The sequence below is a fragment of the Diabrotica undecimpunctata genome, chromosome 7 (assembly GCF_040954645.1).
Source record: "Diabrotica undecimpunctata isolate CICGRU chromosome 7, icDiaUnde3, whole genome shotgun sequence".
NCBI lineage: Eukaryota > Metazoa > Arthropoda > Insecta > Coleoptera > Chrysomelidae > Diabrotica > Diabrotica undecimpunctata.
In genome coordinates this window covers 70,632,907-70,653,234 of record NC_092809.1, presented here as the reverse complement: position 1 = coordinate 70,653,234, position 20,328 = coordinate 70,632,907, and the positions used below count along the sequence as shown (strand labels likewise).

At 33.3% G+C, this 20,328-nt stretch overlaps 1 protein-coding gene across 1 annotated transcript in view; it reads right to left on the bottom strand.

Moving 5' to 3' along the window:
- Oseg5 (intraflagellar transport protein Oseg5) overlaps positions 1-20,328 on the bottom strand; it is a 154,801-nt gene that overhangs the window by 110,751 nt on the left and 23,722 nt on the right. The window contains exon 2 of the mRNA XM_072537501.1: positions 10,721-10,992. Within this exon, the coding sequence (XP_072393602.1) occupies positions 10,721-10,992 (272 nt within the window). The remainder of the gene's footprint in view (positions 1-10,720; positions 10,993-20,328) is intronic.

The following is a 20,328-nucleotide window of genomic DNA, read 5'->3' as shown; positions in this document are numbered from 1 at the left end:
TACTTTTTTCATCAATGTTGCGGTCATTGTCCACGCCTCCATTCCATATAACAAAACCAGGAATACATAACATTTCAGAAGTCGAATTTTGAGAGGTAGGGTGAGGCTTTTAGAGGTGAAAATTTGCTTCATGCTAGTGAACGATGCTCTTGCCTTTTCTACTCTTATACGTATTTCCTTCGCTTGATCCCAATTTGAGTTAACTGTTGTTCCCAAGTAGATGTACGAATCCACGTGTTCAATTCTTTCATTGTCTAATATCAGTTGCTGTGGTGGTTGTTGGGTTTTGCTTACTAACATCCATTTGGTTTTTGTGATATTTAGTCTGAGTCCGCATTGTGCACTTGTTTTTTGTATCTTACTCATTAGGCAACTCAGTTCCTCCATGCTACTTGCTAGAATCACAGTGTCATCAGCATACCTTATGTTATTAATTATTTCTCCATTTATCTTTATGCCTTCTGTGCTTTGATATTCTGTGGTTTGCTATTAATGAATAAAATTGACATTGTCAAAGAAACAAACAAACTAAATAAATACAAATTCGCGTTGTCGTACGGTTGGATCATCCTCCATAGTACCTGGAACTCCAGGATGATTACCAGCCGCCACTCAAGAATATGAACGAAGATTCTTCTGTTCCATCTTCTTATTAATTGGGAAATAATATGGTTTCGATTTATACCGACGAGAGGTTCACCGAAGGCTCTGTTGTTAACAAAGTGCTACTGGCAATATACAATACTTTAGCAGTTCGAAATTTCTTACATTTAATTATATATATCTTACAGGAAAGGTTTATTAGTACTCTATGCTCAGAAGGCACCTCGATTGTTAATAGAGATGTTGGTTCCTCAGGCCTCGATGTGTAATTGAGACTATCTCTTTCCAGACCTTTACTTATCTCGACAATCACGTTTCAACAGCGAAGAGCTCACTTCGGTCCGTTACTTCTCGCGAATAATTCCAAGTCCCTTCCAAGGCCGAGCCTAGAGGTTTTGCCGCCCGGGTGTAAAAAGCAAATTTGCCGCCTCATCAGCAGTTTTGGAAAACGTCGCAAATTAGGGAAAATTAATAAAAAAATAATTTTGAATATTTAAATAAAAAAAATATAAATCCGTAAACTAATTTTTCGAAACCAAATTCAGATTTTCGCTTTAATCTGTGCCTTCTAATAATTGCAAGGCAAAACAGACTTTGATAAAGATGTTATTAGAGACATGGGGAATCTAAAATTGCATTCCACAACATATCTCCTCAACTAAGCAAAAATCCTTAGCGAATTGGTTTCTAGTACTCATAAAGAGTATGTGAGTGTAAGTGAATAAAAGGAAAAAGACAGTTAAGATTTGTCTTCACGTATAGTGCGTCTGTATATCCGCTTATACGTATTTCACCCTAAAAGGGATTATCAGAACGGCTATTCACAGGCGCCCTAAACGTGAAAATAAATTTTTCCTGTCTTAAGAAGCAACTCTGACATGGCTTCTTATGGACGTAAATAGCGACATCTGATAATAAAACCAACTCGTTAAGGATTTTTGCTTAGTTGAGGAGATATGTTGTGGAATGCAAGATAATAAATCCGTAAACTAATTTCTCGAAACCAAATTCAGATTTCCGCTTTAATCTGTGCATTCTAAGAATTGCAAGACAAAACAGACGTTGATAAAAATGTTATTAGAGACATGGGGAATCTAAAATTGCATTCCACAACATATCTCTTGTATATAGGTATACTCTTTATGAGTACTAGAAACCAATTCGTTAAGGATCTTTGCTTAGTTGAGGAGATATGTTGTTTTGCCTTGCAATTCTTAGAAGGCACAGATTAAAGCAGAAATCCGAATTTGGTTTCGAAAAATTAGTTTACAGATTTAATATCAGATGTCGTTATTTGCGTCTATACGAAGCCATGTTAGAGTTGCTTCTTAAGACAGAAAATATTTATTTTTACGTTTAGAGCGTCTGTGAATAGCCGTTCTGATGATCCCTTTTAGGGTGAAATACGTATAAGCGGATATACAGACGCACTATACGTGAAGTCAAATTTTAACTGTCTTTTTAAAAAAAAAAAAATATAGGTATCTATTAAGTCAACGAATAGATACATACCTATAATATAAATATGAGCTTAGACAACATATTATGTACATAAATAAAATTTGGTATAACCAAAATACAAACGAAAAATAAAGTAAAATACAAAAAAAAAGAAATACAATACTAGGTAGGTATATACTTCTAAATACTAAAATCGTCTTTTCTTGCCTTTTTAATTGCAAATTCCCTAACTAGGTCAGTTACATCTAAATTAAAACAAATATCTTGCTCGATACTTTTTATAGCTAAATTTGTAAGCCTGGATTGGCTCATGGTAGATCTTAGGTAGTTTTTTATTAATTTAAGTTTTGAAAATGATCGTTCCCCATGAGCTACAGTGACTGGAATAGTTAAAAATACTCTAAGCGCAACAAATAAATTAGGAAATATTCCTTTTAACTCGTTAGCAACGAGATAGGCTAACACTTCTTTGGCCGACATATTATTTTTATAAGTAATGTAAATAGACAATATCAATCTTATTGTAAAGATCTATTGCATTTATATCTAAATTTTTTGTTTCCGGGTCAGTTAGTTTAGTTTCTAAATCGGTACAATATTTCTTTATTTCCTCTAAATTCACTTAAGTTATTTAAAAAACCAAAAGATTTAACATGTGTTTCTAAATCTTGAAATCTCTCATCTAATTTTGAGATGGCAATATCAAGAATATAAAAATACAAATTTACTTTAAAATGTAATTCTGGAGATTGAATTGGCTCAGCTTTTTGTTCATATTCTATGTTGATTCTCCCACCTGGTATCAGAAAGAGGTTTTAGCGTTAACCTTAGCACTTCTTTTAAAAGAATATTCCATCGATATGTTGACGCCGAAAAAAAGACATATAGTTCCTGAATAATACTGAAAAAATTAGTAACTTCAAGCGAGCTTTTCGTTGCTTCATTCACGACTAAATTAAGGCTGAGTGTCACATAAGGGACAAAAAGGCTCAGGGATTAATATCTAAGATTTTTTTTTTGTAGGCCATTGTGCTTGCCTTTCATATTGGTACCATTGAAATCAGTTAAACCTTGACCAGTAGTGTTGCTAACTTCGCAGAATCCTAAAAAATGTTCTCGAACCTCTACAGTTTTAGAAAAACCACCAACAAAAACAAATATAACAACAATTGTGATTTGTTCTTGATGACTAATGTCATGTGTGCAATCAAGGATAATTGAAAAATATTTGCACATTTTTAAGGATTCAATTATATATTTTTTCTACTACTAAGGTGATTGTTTCATTTTGGATTTTATCGCCCAAATAATGTACCATTTTTTGCCATCTTTTTGAATTCTGCCGATATGGTCAGCCATTACACTATCAAATTTTCCAATTGTCTCTATTAATTTCATAAAATTGACATTACCTTTTTTGAATAGTTTTTTTGACTGTTGCCCCTAAAAGCTAAATTTTGTCCAGTCAAAAATTTAATCACAAAAATAATTCTTTCTAAAACAGATGACCATCTTTTTTTTCTATTTGAAATAAATTCTGATTCATATAATCGACAGTTAAACCTTTTTCAATTGATTTTTTTAATTTAACCTATTTCTTAATACTTTAGAAATGCCTCTTACTAGTTTCGTGTCTTTCTAAAGTCCGAGACAAGTGTTGCCAGTCCCTAAAAGCATTATTATCTCTAAAACTATTAGAAGAAACTTTAAATAATTTGAACCCGAATTTTTAAATTAGTCACTGATTTTTTTGACCTTTAATGGAAATTTTTTTTATGAACGATATATTTTTGCATTTGCACCTCCATAAGAATAAATTTGTAATTAAGTACAAATAATTGCAGCTATACATCTTAGAAATCATAGAATGGCATAAAACTCTACTTCAACTTGGACCACTTCATCATTTGTTTGATATATTTTCAATTTTTGAAGCTGTTGCCCTTGATATAACCATATAATCAGCTACTTATATTTGCATTTTTCCAGTAGCAAAAATATTATTGTTAAAAATAACTGTTGGACTGGTGTAACAGCTTCTCCCATAAAAATATATGACAAATTAATTGAGAGTAGTGAATCGATGTGAAGATTCGTTATTCTATGACGCTACTCATGATGGCGCCATTTTGTAGAGTTAGTTCCGTGACGCTTGCTTCAGTATTTTACTATAGAGAAAAAAGTAAAATATAACGCCAGTATAGAAGCTTCGCTTTAAGTATTCGATTGTTACATCTTTGCCAATAGAACAAACTATAAGTATCTATTGTTAGTTGTTTCCTATATGAAATATGCTCTTGAGTTAAATCGTCATGTAACATCGTTTTGCTCTTGTATTAAATCTATGAGTTCTTCAAGATCTTCATTTTAGGATCAATATTTCATCGTCTGCATAACAGAGAATTTTTATTTCCTTGTTCTCCATTGTATATCCTCTTCCTTTATTGATGCTTTTTATGAGTTCATACATGATTAGGTTGAATAGCACAGGGCGTAGAAAAACCCCCTTTGACAGACGTTTTCAATTGTTTTTATAATATGAAGCCAGTAAAGGGCCAGCAAGAGAACAAGCGCAAAACAGGTCATTTCCCCATGTAAATCTCCATAAGAAATTCTAAGGTCCATTCTGCTCATTTTTGACGCTTTTTGTGGCGGATGCGCGACGGCTTATCGCATCGTGACGTACGAGGGCTCGTTGGAACGAGGAGGAGGTAACGAATACGTTGAAGCAAAAAACAAGTATGGCGGCATTGCCAAAAGGACACTTAGCTTGTAACATCTAAACGGCTCAATGTACAACAACGAGCCCTCATTCGCAAAGATCGGACCAATAGAAACGGAGATACGGTATAGTGCCGTTTTGGCAATTTCTTTGTCTTTGTTTTGTGTTAACGTATTCGATATCCCCTCCTCTTTCATTTAATGTCTTACACGTGGTAATCTGACTAATAACAACAGAGATACGATATAGTGCCGTTTTGGCACAGTCTTTGCGTTTGATTTTTGTTTTAATATGTTCGTTACCACCTCCCCTTCCCATCGATACCTTGCACGTTGCTGTACGTTAAGCCGTTTAGACGTTACAGGCTTAGTGTCCTTTTGACAATGCCATCATCTTTGTTTTTTGTGTTAACGTATTCGTTACCCCCTCTCCTTTCCGACGATACCTTACACGTCACGATCTGACCAATAACAACGGAGATATGCTTTAGTGCCGTTGTGACAATGTCTTTGCGTTTGATTTTTTGTCGTAACATATTCACTACCATCCCCCCTTTCCATCGATACTTTACACGTTGTTGTACGTTGAGCAGTTTAGACGTTACAAGATTAGTGTCCTTTTGGCAATGCCGTCATCTTTGTTTTTTGCTTCAACGTATTCGTTACTTCCTTCCCGTTCCAACGAGCCCCCGTACGTCACGATCTGATAAGCCGTCGCGCCTCCAACACAAAAAGGGTCAAAAATGAGCAGAATGGACCTTAGAATTTTTTATGGAGATTTACATGGGAAAATGACCTGTTTTGCGCTTGTTCTCTTGTTGCCATTTTACTCAAGCCGTACCTCTTTATTATACAAGAGATGTATTACATCTTTAATTCTTACTACGAACTTTCTTTTTAAAAGCATTTTCGTCAAAACATGTAATTTCAATCCCACTTTTAACATTGACCTTTAGAGCTCAATTGTACTTACAAGTATTTGGTATATGTTGGTTTTCTATATAGTTTGATTTAAAAATATCGTTTTAAGGAAGAAGGTAAGCTGAAAGCAATTTTTATATAAAATTATCAGAGTATCCAGCCGAGAAGAGATGGCGTTTACCTCGTATATATGTAAACATAATTCCTTCCAATTACGAGCCAGCCTGTATTTCCTCGAACTTGGTCTAAATATACCGTGTTACACCGATTGAAGACGCTTGTCGTCGCCCTAAATTGTTTGCTTATAAATCTACCTTCGTCTTATCAAATAATCAGATCACTCCCACAGCTAAACGTTTTGTCATGTACCACTTCAGTATCAACATCATAACATGATGGAGAGAAATAATACTCCTTAACTATATGTGAGTTAAAACGGTATAATGTTGCAAAATGGGTTTCTGTATATTTAATTAAGCGAAGTCAGATTAGAATAATGTAGATTTATACTCGAAGGACCTATTATGATTGGTGATTTAACAAGAAACAACGGAACATGATCAGAGTAAAGTATTAAACGTAACTAATTTGGGAAATTAGGAATATCTATTATGATGTCTAGATAATTTGCAAACACATACTATATAATCAATATAATCAGACAATATGTAACTAATTTTTTTATCAGAAAAATTGGTTAAAATATTGGAATATATAAGTTATAGTCCGGAAGCTATTTTCTTGTGGCGTTTTAATATTATTCACTACCTATAATGGGAGTTTATTACAATTTTGGTTCAAAATACGTTTATTTTGATCTTTCGATTTCTACCTCGGATTTTTGAAATCGACTTTGATTTAACCAGTGATTTGGAAGACCTCCACTTTGCAGACGACATTAGTCTTTTAGCGCAAAGATTTACGGATATAAATGCACCAAACCACAAGCTGAAGCTGCAGATCTTATAATTAATACTCCTAAAGCCTTTGGATGTTAGAGATCAGATGTTAGAAGTCAACTTGTTTTTATTTTAAAAAAGTATAAGTGTAAGTAAAGTTGCATTAGAAAAAGCTAACAGTGCAATTTGTTTATATTTGGAAGAACTGATACATTTATGGAAATACCAAGCTATACTATAAATTCAATAGGATTGTCAGGTTATCGCTTAGAAATGATAGATCCTCGAGGGGTCCGAGATGAGAGACGCGTGTAGTTCAATGGTGGCGTGTATATTTTTAAAATAAGGAAAATAATAGGAAACTTGCACATAAAAATATTTTTGCGTCAACGGTAAAACAACGGTAAAATTGTTAATTTATATGTTAAATATATTTTGTTAAAATGTTATGTAAAAATATTATATTCAAAATATTACGTCTTAACAATTAATTGTGTAATCCAGATGTACACAAAATATTTTCATTCATTTATATTATGTTTAGTTTAACAAATATGTACATGTTTATTTTACAACATCTCAAATGCTAAATTATACTTACTTACTTAAGCCGTCCTTTTGTACCTTACGGTGTCGAGGTGCTAAATTATATTATATTTTAAATCCAAAACTTTCTCCCTTATAATAATGAAATGTCACGAATATACTTCTGGTTCGTAGTAATTTGTAAAAAACAAAACCTATCATTTATAAATATCTTAAATTCATAACAAACAAGAAAGAAAATAACTTAAAAATATAAACGAAACTTTTAGTAGTAAACGTAAGAATAACTAATAACTATTGTATCGCCTTGCATTTCCCCAATAGAATATCTTCCACTGCTTTTTATAAAATGTTCCACCGTTAAGACATCAAACTGTAGATGAATTGTCAGATTAACCTTTTGAAAAACCCTCGTTAGTCATAATATGCGTTTTAAACTAAACACGACGTAGCATTCGAATTGAGCAATTTCCAAGAACACAAATATAATACCTGAAAATTTCCAATTAAATACGATTAAAATGGAAATAATAGACTTCCCGAAACAACCTTGTTTTTTCTTTTGAACTTTTATTTACAATCAATTTCTACATGAGAGTTTTAAGTAAATGTGAATGAATTTGTAAATAGGTAATAGTTTCGAAATAACTTAGTCGCTTTGTGATCGACTTTGAGATCGGTAGAATGTACAATATTTTTTTTAAATAAAATTCATATTCACATATAAATACCAACTTCTTTACAGAAAATAATAATTCTAGACCCAGACCTAATGTAAACTACAATTGTGAAAAACAAACTTGCCATAATAATAATAATATAGTTATTAGGTACATACGTACTTAGAAAATTATAACCAGGTAGGACGAAGGATCTCACAGGTAGTCTCCGAATGTAGCAACAAAAAATCTCTAGAACTGTACCTATTAGTTATTATTTTAAAGAAATATTTTTATTCTGAATCACTTCCTGTTGTTAATTCACTATCACTACTGTCTTCTCCTGGAGTAATGATAATGGGCTCGATAAGAACATCAACACGCGTGTCTACGTCCCACATTTTATCTTCTTCTTTCTGTATATGTTTAATGCATGACTGCCAGTTGGAAGCGGTTATATTTTGTATGGCTTGGTCTAATAATAATTTGACATCTTTTAATTTAAAGGTTGTATTCTTTTGCGCTACCTCATTTTTTATTTGTGCCCATATTAGCTCGATGGGATTCAATTCACAATGATACGGTGGAGTTCTTAATACGGTGATGCCATGCTCGCGTGCCATTTCGTCTACTGCAAATCTGATGTAAGAACTCTTATGTTCGCTCACTATATCAAGTAACTGAACCTTTATCATGGATTCATCAAAATCTATATATTTACTTCTTAACCAATCTATTATATCTGCTTTTCGAGATGCAGAAGTCGGTATCTTTTCCATACGACGGCTGTGATAAGGTGCATTGTCCATTATAATTACCGAACCAGGATCTACAAGAGTCAGTATAGACGAAAACCACTTTTCAAACACATCCGAATTCATATCCTCATGATAATTGCCCGTTTTGATTGAGGTAAACACATTTAAACCATCTTGTAAAAAACCTGAATCACTTCTAATGTGCGTTATAATGAGACGTCTTCCTCTGCCCGAGGGTGCTTTTAAGCCGGTTGAAAGTCCCTCAATGAAAGCCTGTCGCGCACTTTTAATATTCAAGTCTTGCCATACTTTGGATTTCGTATGACCCTCATTCAACCACGTTTCGTCCGTATAATAAATTTTTTTACCAAGTCGTCTAAAATCACGAATTTTTTGCAAATATTTTCTCCGCCATATCACTAATTCGTCTCTCTCGATCAACAAACTTTTCCGATTTCTCTTCACATACCGAAAGTCCATTTTATGTAAAGTTCTTTGTAATACTCTCATGGATATTTTATTTAACGTCTCATCTGCGTCTGCATTAACTTCTCGTTGAATAGCCTTTAACGTGGGCAGTTCGTTCCTAAAATAAAATCCATGAACTTTCCTTCGGATTATACTTTTCGTACTATCGTCCAATACAATTTTTGCACGTCCTTTATGGATTGGTTTTTGGATAGGTTTGTTACCTTGAATTATTCGGAAAACCGTACGAGCCGATACTTTCGTTAAATCTCCAGACAATGTCGCGACGTCCTCTATAAGCATATCTGGATATCTTCTACGCAATCCCTCATAAACCGATTTTATCATTTGATTTTCTCTCACAGATAACCACCTTTTTTTATTTTGTTTATTAACAGATGTACTGCACGTTGGTTTTGATGCCATGATGTTACCCGACGGTACGCTCATGAAATACTACCACCCACCAGATTTAATGGTTATTTGTGGGTGAGTTTTTACAATGTTGCCGTATTGCATTAAGAATATTACTTTCGAAAAGAAATAACGATGTTCGCCTGCCTCCCTATTGGCATTCAGGGTATACCTCAATGGCACGGATAAGCTACAAGCGGTACTAAATAATAAATTTCGCAACAAGGCGAGTGTACCTTCTCTAGTTCGGACTTCCAACAGATGTAACCGTCAAAAATGATAATTGAGAAGTGGTTTTGTGTGCTAATAAAGAAATAAATATATAGCCGCTTACCACCGAGTGTTAACGAACTACAAAATGTCTGCCCTGACAATCCTATTGAATTTATAGTATACATATCTTCATCATCAACGTTATGTTGAAACGAGCTAGTTGAGAATACAGTTAAGACTAACTTACATTTTGTTCCTAATATTGTTCTGAAGCTACTTTCTTGTGGCATTTTCAAGTAATTACTATTTAAATGGGAATAAGCCACAATTAAAGGTTAAAGTAAGTTTATTGACATTTCAATTTTCATTTCGGAAATCGTTCTCAAAATACAAACATTAGTAAATTAAACAAATTCTGTTTTTTTATTACTGGGCGAAAAATTCTTCTAATAATTTAATTTTATCTGACTCATTTATATGAATGAACTATCTTACAAGTAAAGTCGTCCCAGTAACGCAACTCAACAATATTGGCAACATCATTTTAAAGTCTACTTTAAAATGTATATTGTATGTCTGAATTGTCTATATAAATGAGTCAGATAAAATTAAATTATTAGAAGAATTTTTGACTAAGTAACAAAACAACCAAAATTTGTTTAATTTACTAATGTTTGTATTTTTAAAACGATTTCCGAAGTGGAAATTAAAACATCAATAAACTTACTTTAACCTTTAATTGTGGCTTATTCCCATTTAAATAGTAAATATTTTGTTCCGAAAGGAATACAATTTACAACAGTGTACATTGTACCAACCCCAACTCCCAGTAAATGACACATGAATATTTAAATTTTGTTTAGTTGACATCAATATTTTAACGACCCCACTTATCAATTAAACAAAGATAAATTTACACCAGTTAAACCCTCTGAAGCGTCTGCTACTTCTACTTGTTTGAGAATATCCTAACCAAAAAGTCTTAATACCAGACTTGGTACTATATAAAATGAAAAAACCTCACTTTTACATTGTATTCAGAGAGTTATATTCTTACCTGTTAGGAGCCCGGTGCCATCATTACCCCACTGGCCAACCAAAATAGCTCCATTGTGCGCCTCAACGGATCTTTCAATGCGTCCAGCTTTGTTGAGAATATGAAATCTTCCATCAGCTGCGGTTATAAGAATCAAATCTCCGTGTTTGCTAAGCGATCCTCCAGTTCTAGGTAAAAATTGGAGATCTGTGGGCCATATTTCGTCGCTGAATTTTGTAACTCTGGTAGATTGATTCGTGGAGACTGCCCAGGATAGAATTTGGTAGTCATCTCTAAAAAAAGAAGTTTTCTATACTTGTAATAAAATAACAATACAATTAAATTACGCTGAAATTGACACAAGAGACATCAAATTTACTGTATATATGGAATATGGAATCTAAGAACATTATTTGAAACCAGCAGACTAGATCAAGTGAATCAGAAAGTGAACACATACATCTTGAAAATTTTAGAATTAAGTGAAATGCTTTGGAATGACAGTAAAGAAAAGTTCGAAAAAAAGAGGGCTGTAATCTGATTAGATTATCAACGAAGGGCAATTTTTTATATTTAAAGTTTTAGAGGTTTAAAGAGCATCTCTATCCAAGTGTCCATCATAATAGTGGGAGTTGTAAATTAATTGTAAGTAGTGCCTTCGGATAACCGTTGTTAATAACTATCTCAAGTAATTTTCCCTGACTGTTACTTAGAAACTGGTCGCCGCATATATTGAGTATTCTATTTTTCATAGCAAAAACAGTACTGCATTTCTGGTTTTTTGGGTGGTTGGAAGCAAAGTTTAGAAATCTGCCTGACGCAGTGGGTTTCTGGTACCAATCCAGTATTGTATGATTGTCTTCCGTGCGGATTACTTTACCATACACATTACTCTTCAAACCATACACTAACATCAGAATTGGTGGGTACAGCGGTATTAATAACAAAAGTTTGTTTTCTCGTGTTAAAGATAATGATACCAGTAATGTACACTACCAATACAATCTACAAAATACCGTGTTTAGGCTGCGAAGGTTGCTATATTGGACAGACAAGCCAATGGTTAAAATAACGTATTAACCAGCACAAAAGTGACTGCCATAAAATTAAAAACACATGTGCTATTGTCAACACTTCATCAACACAGGTCACAAGTTTGACTATACTAATGTTGAAATTCTACAAACAGAAACTAATTTTCAAAACAGGCTGTTTCTCGAAATGTGTTGTATTACCAACACAAAACATGTAATAAATTACAAAGCAGATACAAATCAGTTAAGCAGCATCTATAGCAATATTCTGCAATCCATTTAATTCAAAATTATTTTACCATTTTACCAAGCAACTGCTACTTTATTTTATATATATGTTACGAGCAATGTCCGAAATTGTACAATCCTAGCATTGTACAGAAAATCTTGTCCACTTCTAGCATTGTACCCCTTTAATGTACAATCTCCGAAATAGACATAATCGTCGGACTTTGTATAAAAGAATGGCTGTACAATGTTCGAATTTCAATAAGTAGCCATGCGTCAAAGTTTGGGAGAATATGACAGATATCAATTCAGATCGTTTTTTACTATTATTCACCATTTGTTATTGAAGAGAAACAAACATCAATGGGGTTATAAATCCATAATTAATTAGCGCTTCCAACTTCTGGATTGTAGGAAAAAATTATTTTAAATTATCATACACATCTCTTGAAAATCAGAAATGTTTTACAAACATCTTCCCTGTATTATAGTGATTAAAATGTTTCATTCAGATTATCACTCTATTGCAGAACAACTTCTTCTTATTATTTATATTTTAGTTTGACACAGCCTTTTATCGCATTGTCCTTTAGAAAAAACAAAAACAACTCTATATATAAATAGAAAATAATATAAAAATATCAAATAATTAACAAGAAATGTTCGATTTTTGATTTGGTGTGTCGCTTGTCAATAATAATCGATTCGAATCGATGATCGTTTCGATAATCATTTTTAATTTTAATCATTTCGGACATTGTACAGTTTGGGGGTACAATGCTAGAAATGGACAATAATTTTTGTACAATGCTAGGATTGTCCAATTTCGGGCTTTGCTCGTAACATATACAAATACAAAGAAACCCATCTATCTCACTATACACTTTTTGTTGTATTATATGTATTTTAACTTATTTTAAAATTGTCAGTCTAATTGTAAAAGTGTAGTACAAATGTGTCTTGTTTCTTTTTGTGAACAGTTATACCCCTGTGAGTAAATATTTATGTAATTTTATCTTAATGTTGCTTATCTCTTTATTTTAATAAATTTGTAGTGCACTTCTTATGAAGCCAACAATGAGTTGGCGAAATATTAAGTGACAAAAAAATAGAATTGTTGTAATTCTAGACCAACAGAACCTGAAATATACCAAAGAAAATGATTTTAAATAATATACGGTCGATAAAAATATATATATATATATATATATATATATATATATATTATATAATATATATATATATATATATATATATATATATATATATATATATATATATATATATATATATATATTGTTGTACTTTTGAATGTCCATAAGCAATAAAAAACCGATATACAAATTTTATTACTTAAATAAAAATTAAAATTATTGATATTTCATAAAGACACGGGCATATGAATTTTCAAACATCCTGTATAAGACAAAATATGTATTTTAAGTTGTTCGAAGAATTGTTCATTAGGCCTCAGAGACAAGACTTTCAAATATTATCGATAAGAAATTTAAATAAGTCGGTGATTGTGGAATGGTTTTACCCGGAATAAAAGTGTATATAGAAAGTGTTGAACAATAGACCGGGATTTGCGGTGGTTTTCTCCCCGAAAGATTATATCGGTAAAAGTTTATTAACAAAAGACATTGAATTGAGAAACAGGTATCGTTTGTAGCTATTAGTAAGAAATATTTGTAAAGCAGATAGATTTAGTTAGAATAATTAAAGAAGTTTGTTTTCTGGAATTACCCGAATGACGTTTTATAGAGAGAGTTGGGTGGTAACGATATACGTCACAAGAGGTGGATGATTTTTATTGGTCAAATTTTGAATGCAAGGAGGTTGATTTTGGCTATGAGATAAGAGAGAGAAAAAAAGGTTGGTAGTCAGTTTTCGTCGTCCAAGAAGGAAGGAGCTTTGTTTTTTGTGTTTGTTTGAAGTCCCGAAGACGTAATTTACCGGGTGTGTTTATTTGCGGTGTAAAAGCTGACCAGTGTGAGGAACGGGGTACAGAGAGATAGAAAACCAAAGGGCATAAGAATATTAATAGCAGACGAAGCCGGAAACATTTGGAGATACAAGGACAGATAGGAGAAAGGTGTACGTCATCTGGACCACAATAGGAGCAGAAGCAGAGAAAGGATTTTTTTGTTGTGGCGTGGCCATAGAATTGCAACGGCAGAGAAGGAAAGGTCAGTCAAATTTCATTAGAGCCGGAGTGTGATTTTCATTTATTAATTAAATAAATTGAATAAATAATAGAGACAGTTAATTTTGCGATCACTTAAAAAAAAAGGAATTATAAAAAGAGCTTAGTTATAACACATATTAAAAATCAATGTAAAATAACATTTGGGTCCATGATAGAAAACAACTTCTCATATATTTAAAGTTAGTATATTGCAAATATTACAGGATTGATTGTTATATAAAATTTCATTAAAATAAAGGACATCTCACATATAGTTCAGTTGAAATTCTATGTATTTTATTCAGGTCATATTACCTATCCCGATTAGGACGCCAATTGGAAAATATTTTGAATCCACGATCAAAGGTAAATCGTACAATTTAAATAGCCTGAGATTGTAATTAATTAATGCTGATTTATTGTGATTAATTGGAGAGTAGTTCATTTAATAAATATAGACAGGATTTTTCCTAAGTAAGCAAAATCGTACAATTTAAATAGCATAACAAAATGGCCCCCAACGTGTAAAGCTTTGAAAAATATTTCTAGTTGGCAAATTTGAAAGGATAGGAGTAGACGAGCAGATATTTGAAAGTTTATATGCCGGGGATAAAGTGAAATATTATGTAAAAATTGAGGACATAAAGATTTATATATTTTTTTAAGATACAATTTACCATATTTGATTTATTCGTGATATTGACAATTTATAGGTTACCATAATTGATTTATTTGTGTGATATTTAAATTTGATAATTTTACCATACTTGAATTATTTGATTGATTTTGACATTTGATATTTTACCATTTGATTTATTTGTGGGATATGGAAATTTGATACTCGTACTCAAGAGTTATTACATTTGAACAGGAAAAGTCCCGTTTGTTGCAACAGACCAGTAGAATTTTATATTTGGCGGGGATATTATTGCACAAATTTCAAAGTTTCATATTTGGCGGGGATAAATAATCTAACGAACATGTCGACCACAAGGAATCAAAGCAAAACGCAAGAAAGGAAAGAGGATAAGATAGAAGAGGAAACAATTATTGATGAAGGATCGGATAATGAAGGAAATGCTACAATAATGGAGGAAAGAAAAGAAACAGGGATGTTAGAAAAATTATTAGCTATGATGCAAATACAGACACAACAAATACAAGAATCGTCACAAAAAATGGATAAAAATCAACTGGAAACAAAACACATAATGGATGAATCACAACAAAGAACGGAACAAAAATTGGACAATTTGGAAGAAAACCAAAGAAAAATGGAACAAAAAATGGAAACGCGTATGGACAAATATGAAAACGAAATAAAAGTCTGTTTAGAAAGAAGTAGGGAAGAAACAGAGAGGAAAATAGAATTGCAGAGAGAAGAAATCGAAACTAAAATGAAGGATATTCAGAGTATGCAAAAAAGGGAATTAGAACAGATAGAAATAAAATTTGAAAATGCGCTACAAGAAGACCGGAAAGAAACGGAAAGGAGATTTAAACAAATTGCAGAGATGGAGATAAGAGGAGTAGAAAGAAAGGAAGTCATCGTACATAGCACAGAAGACGTAAAAGTACGATTTGGCGGGGATATAAGGAAAATACACCCAGTGCCTTTTATAAATAACCTAAAGGAAAAAGTCAAATACATAGGACCGTTTGCAACAGCAAAGGAAACCATCAGAAACCATCTCAAAGAAGAGGCAAATCTTTGGTTTGTCAGCAAGGAAGAAGAATTGGACAATTGGCAAGATTTTGAGAGAAGATTCTTAAATTATTTCTGGGGAAAAATCCAGCAACTACAAGTAAATAAAGAGTTACAAAATGGAAAATACCATGAGAGGATGGGCGTATCAGAAAAGATGTACGCATTACAACTCTATAATAATGCAAAACATTTGCAATATAATTATTCATCAGAACAATTGGTAGAGTTGATATCGCGACATTTTGAAGATACCTTGGAAGACCACATAAATCTCCAAAATTACAAGGACATTGACAGCTTATGTCAATTTTTGCAAATGAGAGAATCACGTAGGCATGAAAGAAGAGAAAGAAGACCGCAAGAAAATTATAGACAAAGAGAAAACCAAGAATATAGAGATAGAGGTCAAAATTTTAGAAGAGATTATACAAGACGAGAATTCATACCTAGACGGGGATATGAAAATAGACCGAACGGAAGAGAGAATTATGAACCCAGAACCCAGAGATGGAATGAAAACAGAGATCGGGAAAATCAGAGTAGAAATAACCGCCCATACCAAGGAAACAGATACAATAACCCACGGAATGAACAGGAATCTCGCGGTAATCGATACGGGAATGATAGACCAAAAGAGAACAGAAGAGAAATAAATAATATGCAAAGAGAAGAAAATGAATATGAGAGAGAAGATGACGGGAGAGAAAACACAGAAGAACAACAGGCGTGTTTTCAAGAAGGCGCTCACTAAAAACGAAGAAACAAACAGGAATTTTTTGTCACCCCAAGGAATTTATTAAACTGGCAGGAAACAATGAAAAGAGAAATGGAGTTAATTTAAAATTTGTGGATGGATTTATAAATGAGAAACCAATTAAAATTATGATAGACACAGGCTCTGAAATAACACTGGTCAACAGAAAATTAATCGAAGAAGTAAATTTAACAAGTCTAATTTATAAAATACCTAGGGTGAATTTAGTGGGCGCAAATAAACGGACATTGGCAACAATAAATGAAGGTATACGAGTAATGGTACGATTGAAAAAAAATATGTATGCACTTCAATGTGTAATAATGCCGAATATGTCACATGACATGATTGTAGGCGTTGACGAATTAACGGAAAAACATGTAGTGATCGACTTCAAAACCAATACGATGAAAATAACCAAGGAAAAAGAAGAAGAACAGGATAAGGAACAAGAGAAACAAATTACGGACGAATCAGAGAAAGAACAAACGGTGGAAATGAACCTGGCGACGAAGAAAGGAAAAGGAAGAAAGAGGGGAAAAGGTCTGAAAAAGATCAAAGAAAAAAAAACCTGGGATTCCTCAAAAAATGAGACGAGCTCAGGAGAAGAAGATGGAAAAATTTTGACAAGAAATGAAAGCAAAACTTGGGATTCCTCAAAAGAAGAGACGAGCCCAACAAAAAAAAAACAAAGGAAGATGAAGAGGACACAATGGAGACAGTGGTGTTTGAAGAAGACACGGAGTACACGGTGAATATGTGCGAAAAATTTGATGGGAGAGACAAAAAATTGATATGTGGAGAAGGCAAAGAAAATGATTTGCGTATAATTTTAAGAGACTATGAAACGCTGATAAATGAGGAAAACCGAGTGGCCACAAAATACGAGCACTCATTTGAGGTGAAAAACTTGGGAAATTTTCGATCGAAGACTTATCCAATTCCTTATAAGTATCGGCAAGAAGTAAAGCAAGAAATCAAAAAAATGTTGGAAGATCAAATCATTGAGAGATGTGACTCACCCTATATTAACCCAATTGTGATAGTGAAGAAGAGCAGTGGAGAGTTAAGACTCTGTTTAGATGCCCGAAATATCAACCAACACACAGTATCACAATATGAATCACCGTTGAATATCGAGGCCATTTTTGGAAGGATCACGGGATCACATATTTTCTCAAAAATTGATCTAAAGCATAGTTTTTGGTTAATACCTTTGGCTGAAAAGTGTAGAAACTACACTGCCTTTTCAATTGATGGTATAGTATACCGATTTAAGGTGGTTCCGTTTGGATTACAAAGCGCCTGTGCAGCACTTGTACGAGCTTTGCATACCATTTTGAATCACCATGAAGAGTTCATCGTCCATTACATCGACGATTTATTAATTTTTTCACAAGATATGCAGAGTCATGTGGAACATATCAAAATAATTTTGAAAGAATTGGACACAGCGGGATTAAAACTAAACATTGAAAAATGTCAATTTTTTCAAAAGGAAGTGATTTATTTGGGTTTCAAACTTGACACCGAAACTGTAAGTCTAGCCGAGGACAGAGTAAAGCTCATCGACGAATACCCAAGACCAACAAATCTAAAAACATTGCGAGGGTTTCTCGGTACGATAAATTATTTCAAGAAATTAATTCCCGATTTAAGCCAAAAAGAAATTCCTTTAATAAAATTGTTAAAGAAAGGGACAAAATGGAATTGGAAAGAAGAACAGGAGGAAGCTTTCAAAATATTGAAACAAGAATTTGTTAAAGGAACAAAAATATATCACCCTATTTACAATTTGCCGTTTATACTCCGTACGGATGCGTCGATACAGAAATTTGCAGGAGTGTTGTCGCAAATACAAAACGGCCAAGAGGTTCCGATATGTTTTATATCTCGAGTGACTAAAACACATGAGAGAAAATACAGTGTCACCGAGTTGGAATTCGCCAGTGTACTATTTTGCGTAAACAAATTAAGGTTTTACTTATTGGGAGCTAAATTCACCATCGAAACGGATCATGCAGCATTGATACACATCATGAAGAATCGATTGGTAAATAACAGAATACACAGAGGCATTCTGCTCTTACAAGAGTATGATTTCCAATTTCGATACATCAAAGGGAAAGACAACATAATAGCTGACGCTTTAACACGGGACGAAGATACAGGAAAAAAGGAGACAATTACATTACATGTGGGATTGAATATACTGACACAAGACGAAGGGATATTTTCGTTAAATGAGATAAGGACCGACCAGGAAGGCCTAGAAGAAAGAGAAAAGAGAAGAGCAGAGCTAGAAAACGAGATATTTTTTAAGAGAATAGACGGAAAGGAATTATATTTAGTGACACCGACATTGGCAGAAAGAATCATCAAGAAACTACACGAGGAAAATGGACATATTGGCAGTAGAAAGGTATGGCTTGTATTTAGGGAAAACTACATCAGTCGACAAGATTACCGCATTGCAAAAGAGATCACACAGAAATGCGAAGTATGCCAGAAATACAAGAGCAGGAATTTTAAAAACGAAAATATTGCAAAGAGCATTGTATCCCGGAACAACCTGGACATTATAGCCATCGACATGTTAAGCGATCTAATTGTGACCACGCAAAGGAACAAGCATATTCTGGTGATGGTGGATGTGTTCTCAAAATACGTAAAATTATATAGTTGCCGCACCACAAAAGGGGAAGAAATATTGAGAAAAATAGACAATTTCATCGCTACGGTAGGAACCCCAAGAAAAATTTTACTAGACAATGCAACGTACTTCCGAAATGATCGTTTCAAGGGACAGCTTAGAGAACGGGGAATCGAGACGAACTTTGTAAGCATCAGGCATCCCCAAAGTAATCCTTCTGAGCGATTTATACAAGAGGTAACGAAATTTCTTCGCATTGCAACGGATGGTCAACATCGGCGATGGGACAGAAAATTGGGAGAAATAGAGATGTACCTAAATTCCATGCCAAGTACAGTAACGAAAGAAACACCAGAATACATCATGAAAGGCGTCATGCCGATAAGACCGTGGGAAGATCCAGAACAAAGAGAGTATCGACAGGTTATAGAAACCGTTCAGAGGAGATTAAGAAGAAGCAATGAGAAATACATCCAGAGACAGGGTCATAATAGGAAACGAAGACCAGTAACTTTCCAAAAGGATGACAAAGTAATGGTAAGAGCATTAAGAGTGTCAAATCTTCAGACCGGTATTTGCGCAAAATTGATGCCTGTTTTCGAAGGGCCATACATAGTAAACAACGAAGATGGAGTAAACAGCTATGAGTTGAAACATATGGATTCTGAAAAGATCAGAGGTATTTATAATATCCATGATGTATATAAATATCACGAATGAAGATTTAAATTTGTATAAAGTAGATAGTAGGATAGGATAATACGTAGCATAAGTACAGATAGCATACAGGAAGTGCGTTTATTTTGCCTCGAGAAAATTTAGTTGCATAAATTGATAAATTTTATCGATTACAAAGGCGGGGATTTGTTGTACTTTTGAATGTCCATAAGCAATAAAAAACCGATATACAAATTTTATTACTTAAATAAAAATTAAAATTATTGATATTTCATAAAGACACGGGCATATGAATTTTCAAACATCCTGTATAAGACAAAATATGTATTTTAAGTTGTTCGAAGAATTGTTCATTAGGCCTCAGAGACAAGACTTTCAAATATTAT